This window comes from Typopeltis vanoorti, chromosome 24 (genome assembly GCF_054136105.1).
Source record: "Typopeltis vanoorti isolate ZY-2024b chromosome 24, IOZ_Tvanoo_1.0, whole genome shotgun sequence".
NCBI lineage: Eukaryota > Metazoa > Arthropoda > Arachnida > Uropygi > Thelyphonidae > Typopeltis > Typopeltis vanoorti.
This window is the reverse complement of record NC_143572.1, coordinates 32,139,488-32,145,487: the sequence shown is the minus strand read 5'-3', so window position 1 is coordinate 32,145,487 and position 6,000 is coordinate 32,139,488. Positions and strand designations below refer to the sequence as shown.

General features: G+C 31.6%; 1 protein-coding gene across 1 annotated transcript in view; it reads right to left on the bottom strand.

The window, feature by feature from the left end:
* Nucleotides 1–2,649: 2,649 nt before the first annotated feature.
* Nt5c (5' nucleotidase C) overlaps nucleotides 2,650–6,000 on the bottom strand; it is a 112,187-nt gene continuing 108,836 nt past the window's right edge. Inside the window, exon 14 of the mRNA XM_090414152.1 lies at nucleotides 2,650–2,921. Coding sequence (XP_090270278.1) covers nucleotides 2,717–2,921 — 205 coding nt within the window. The 3' untranslated portion in view covers nucleotides 2,650–2,716. The remainder of the gene's footprint in view (nucleotides 2,922–6,000) is intronic.

Below are 6,000 nucleotides of genomic sequence, written 5' to 3'. Positions count from 1 at the left end.
AATTGACACTAAACACAGAGTTCTGGAACCACATCAAGATTCTTCATTCCAGCAGATTAAAATTTGATTATATGTTCTTTGAAACACATGAAACCTTACATCATCATCCAAACCTGGACTGCTCTGATTGTGTGCCAATTTCAAAGTTCTGGGAAGTGACATTCATAATTTTTTTTTTTTTTTTAAATCGAGCAAGTTATTTAATTTTTAGTTAAAGAAACTATATTGTTTCTTTGAACTAGCTACTCTACTCATATCTTATGATTCATGTTCTGAATGTAGTTAACTGATCTCTTCTTTCCCTGATGATGTCCATGGCAAATTCGATGAAATATATTGGAGTTCTAAAATAAAATCTATATTTTTCTACACTTGTTAGCCATCTAAATGTTTAATAATATGTCTACTATACATTTTCCTTTAAAATTTCTAATATAACAGTTGGGGTTAAGGAATATGAGATGGTGGAAGTTGTCTGCCATACTCTTACCCTGATGTCTTGAAATTATTAGAAAGCCTGAATTCAACTAATTTCAACAAAGGGCAAGAGCCAGATGCCGACTAATTTCATGAGTAATTAAATGAGTTCCACCTATTCCCTTTGGGAATTACAGACATTAGTGGATTAGCAAGTAAATATTTCAGGATTTATCTTTCCAATATCCTTCAGTTTGTTATATTTTAGTAAATGTGATATTTTTGTTCAATTCTGTACACGTGCATTACGAAAAAATGTCATCGCTTTTTCATCATTAGAAATAACGATATGGACTTTCTCCAATCAATTTTCAGCCTTATAATGAAAAAGGCTCTGCGCTCTTAGTTTGCACGATAAAAACAGCAGTGACTGAACCATATAAGATGAATAAAGGTTATTTTATTCAAAGTAAATAATCTGCAATAACTATAAATGCATTTAATATACTACATGACACCTCCCTCCATGAATATGAGGACCCATCAGATCATGGGAACTATTTTATACTACATGACCTGCTATCTTTGCTGCACAATCTACCATGTACTATCAAATCAACTACACAGTATTTTTTGTCTGTTAACTACATGTGTTCTATACAAATAAAAAGCATTAAGAGAAGGATTATATTAAAAGTTATATGTTTTCAATTGAACCTTTCAAAAAACACTAAATTTGAAAAAAAAAAAAAAGTTTTTCCAGAGCTTTTTGGTCAAGAAAATTAAACGTTTTTTTAACATAAACACTAAATTTGTTAAGAGAAGGCTAAGAGAGAAAATATCATTCCATCAGCAATGTATAGCCCTAAGCCAGCTATGCCCACTCACTGCTTTATCAATATTACAACGTGTACTTACCAATCAATGTTTATTATTATTATTTTTTTTTAAATAACGAAACCTGTGGTGCAATCATAATTAAAAGAAACACACGTATTAACCACAGTGAAAATTATTTAATTGTAAATATTTCATCCTAAGTATCTTAGGACATCATCAGTACAATAGTTTTAAACAATAATAGGAATAACACACAGTTAGGGCATCATATCAATACAATAGTTTTAAACAATAATAGGAATAACACACAGTTAGGGCACATGATTACAATAGAAAATGTTTAAAACTACTGTACCGATGATGTCTTAAGATACTTAGGATGAAATATTTACAATTAAATAATTTTCACTGTGGTTAATACGTGTGTTTCTTTTAATTAATGTTTATTATAGCAAAGAAATGTAACAATCCAAGAAATATGGTCACTCTTCACTACAGGAAACTCACAGGAATCAAAGGAATGGTTTTGTTATAGTATAATGTCTGCTATAGTGAACTTTTTTTTTTTAAAGAATATATTAATTATGTCATGAGGACTGAACAGGACTTTTTTGTTACTGTGTTATATATAGTCCATGATTTTGCTATGATGTACCAAACAGGAAAATTCTATCATAAATAAATCTTGTACAATACAAACAGATTTTTTTTGTATTGTACAAGACCTTTTACCTTGACCTTTGTCCTCCAAAATTAATTTTGGAGGACAAAGGTCAAGGTAAAATGGACCACTGAGCTTAATTAGATGGCTAACTATATTCATGCTTTAAAAATGACCTCTTTACAAAACATACATCTTGTACCTAAATGACAATTCATTAAAGTTATTCAGAATAACATTGAAAATTATTACTAAAATAGTAACAGATTATAGGAAAGAAAGAAGTTAACGATAAGGTCAGCAAACTGTTATTTACACAAGTTTTAATTTTTTTTTTTTCAATGAATGTCTCATATTCTCACACTTTTTACAGAATTTCAAAAGAATCTTACCTTGCTCATTAAATTTCCATAACTATTTTACGACACATAATATTGCTGAGATTCAAATTATGCAATAATGATATTCTTTTAACTAACACTATTATTACTATCAACAATATTAATATAAACGCTTTGATATTTAAATAAGAATTCTTTTAATAAAAAAGTAGCAAGAATTAGTGTTTTGGCACATTTTAATAATGAAAAGAAATAATCTACCAGCAGAATTTCACAATAATAAAAGTGAAGGAAATTGAACATTATTTTTATACCAATACCCAAACAAAGTTCACTAAACTTACTTCTAAGAATAAGTCATACAACTATCAATACAATAATCCCCCCCCATCCCCTACATTTTCTACAAAATTATGATATCCAGCTAAATTTATATTTCAAATGAAATAAAGCAGCCTCATATAAATGGGATCTTACATTCATGGGGAAGTGCACCACGTCGTGGATAGAAAATATGTTTCAGAGAATAATTTAGAAGATCTGTAATTTGAGACATATAGATATCCGAATAACGAAATAAACGACGAGAAAAGTAAGTTGGATTGTGGTGTGTTCTGAAGATACTCCCAAATTGAGGATTGAACAGTGATTTTGTCGTTATCCTAAGAAAACAAACAAAACATGAGTTAGAGAATTCAAAATAATAAATTATAAAATATCACAATATATCCAGCCACATTAAAGCTGTAGTTTTCTATAGTAAATATTCAAATCTAATTGAAAATACTTTTTTTTTTTTTTTTTTTTAAATTTAATCTGTTTCAGATTTTTAATGCAGTACACGATGGGCACATATTATGCTCTAATCTATGACCTTTTAACACTGAGATTTGTTTTTATTTCCACACTGTTCTCTCAGTGGGAACGAAGTCACATAGCATGTTCATGTGATTGGTGCTATTTGCAACAATGTCCCTCAGATCAAAGTACAAGGGCTGGATATTTATCAAAAAAAAAAAGCAAATTTGTAACAATAATGTACTATAAAGGAGTACATTATTGTTACAAATTACAGATGATGTTTTTTTTCTTCTTGAAAGAAACAGGTAAACTGCTGCCACATAGTAGTAATTTGTTTCACAGGAAGATATATTTTATTTGAATGTGTTAATAATGATTTGACTTTCAATTTTTTGACAATAATGGCTTCTATCAAGCCTGGCATAGCATTTTTTTTTTTTCCCTGTTACATGTTTCAAATTGTTGTTAACATACTTTCTAGACAAAATTTAATTTAAAAAATAATAAAATAATTTGTGCTACAACAACTACATACATGTTGATTTCATTATAATTAAACACAACTTTCTCCATTTTTGATTAACATACTAATGGAAGGTGTCCTAATTTACAGGAATAATACACCCTGGCTTTGATTCAGAGAACGTTTTTTATTAAATGAAGAAAAAATGATGAGTTCTTACAGGGCACCAACTGTTTTCTAAGTTCAAATAATTTTTTAGGAGTAGGATACATTCAGTGTAGCAACAAATTAAAAAAAGATAATGTTCACTTTGCAATACCATGAGTGAATCATATTTTCTGCTACACAGTATATCACCACATTCTCTAAGCACACAGGCTAATTTGCTTGCCAGAAATAAACATTCTAAGTGTAATCCTCCCTCCTTTATTACTCTACTTCAACTTCTCAAATTAAATTTAGATAACGATAATGAATCATAGACACCTCTTATTCATTATCGTCATCTAGATTCCTGATATGTTCCACCAAAGGGAGAACATGATACTGTGATAATACTCATGATCAGGTTTATATTATTCATTTTTAATTAACAATTTCCTTAAAAATTAACTCAGTATATTTCAGGTTTCCAATACTGTGAGATCACATATTCTGGTCTTCTAAAGCAGGTGCATCAGTTTAACCTAGAATGGGTCATTCTCTGAGACTTTCCCTGTCATCCAACATCTGTTTTGATAATCTTTGCTCTTTCATTCTGCTCAAATAACTATACCACCATATATTAGCTGTGTTTACACATTCGTGAATACTAACTGTATCAAATTCCTCATTAAAATTTTTTTTTAAAACAACATTTTTAGTATGATTCTGATATTAATGCTATCTGTTCAATCTCCAAATTTTTCTTTTTCACATACGAGGGTGGTCTGAAAAGTTCTCTGCCTAACAATGAAAAAACGAATTTATAATTTCAAAATTATTTTTATTTTTCAATATAAGCTCCCTTAAGACTAATATGTTTATTCCAACAATGCTGTTGGTTCTCAGTAAGATCTGCAAAATACCCATCTACAGCTGTAATCACCTCTTGATTCAAAGAAAAATGCTGACCAGCGAGGAAGAGTTTTAGTTTTGGAAAGAGATCGAAGTCAGAGGGAGCCAAATCTGGGGAAATAGGGTGGATGTTCCAACAATTCATAGTGTAGATACCTGAGAGGAGACCTCCACATAGCCTTTAAAGGAATGGGGATAACTGACCAGGACTTCTGACCTAATGCCCAATTCTCACCTTCTCGTGGTGCACCCTGTTGGGTATCTACCTGGATACTGAATGAACGAGGATGGGCTGGCAATTTGGGATTTAGCCGACCAAATTGTATTCTTATTGGCTTAAACCAAAATACAAAAAATGGTACAACATGATAAAATTTCATGCCAGCTGGGGCGTCGCCCGGTTAAACAAGGCCCCCATTGATTTTGCCATGGAACCAGGGTGAACAGCGAAAAGTCAGCTACTGGAACAAATCTGAAAGCACACCCCAACTCAACATCACCATAGTTAAAGATTGGTACTATCAACATAAGAAGCCTGAATGGCAAAGATGGCAAAGAAATGGAACTAGCTGAGGAATTAGATAAGTACCAGATCGACATAATAGGAGTGACTGAAACAAAAAAGACAAAAACTGGCGAGATCTTTTTGAGCAATAAATACAAAATGTTATATTCAGGCAATGACAATCAAGGAAAAGAAGGAGTAGCCATAGTATTCAACACAAAATACGAGGCTAATCTTCTTGAATGGCAGGCAGTCTCGAGTAGAGTGATGTGAGCAAATATGAGAATGGAAAACTGGACAATGAGACTTATTTGTGCCTATGGTCCCACAGAAGGTTCTACTAAGGTAGAAGTGGAGGAATTTTTTGAGGCTCTAGAGAAAGCTACTGACACAATGAAAAAGGAAAAGTTGGTCCTTGTTGGGGATCTAAATAGCAGAGTAGGAAGTGATTGTCAGACATACAAAAATGTTTTGGGAAAATTTGGAGAAAAGAGCAAAGCTAATAATAATGGCAAATATCTGTTGGATTTCTGCTTAGGACATGGACTGGTTATCACTAACACAATGTTCCAACATAAAAATGTGCACAAATTCACATGGAGAGAAGAGGCAAGAAATAAGAAAAGTCTCATTGACTATGTTATTGTTGATAGTGATGTTTTCTCCCTGGTGCAGGACACCAGAGTGTACAGAGGATTTGAAATTGGAAGTGATCACTATTTAGTCTTGAGCAGGATAAAATTGAATTTCAAATTGAAAAGAATGACATGTAAGAAAGTTTTAAAATGAATAAAAGGTGAGCAGCTCTCAGATGTGAACTGTAGACTAAAATACACAAAGATTATTGAAGAAAAAAATGAAAGAGTTTGAGAACAGGGACCAAACCTTGGAGATTCAGTGGGAAGCCTTGAAGAAA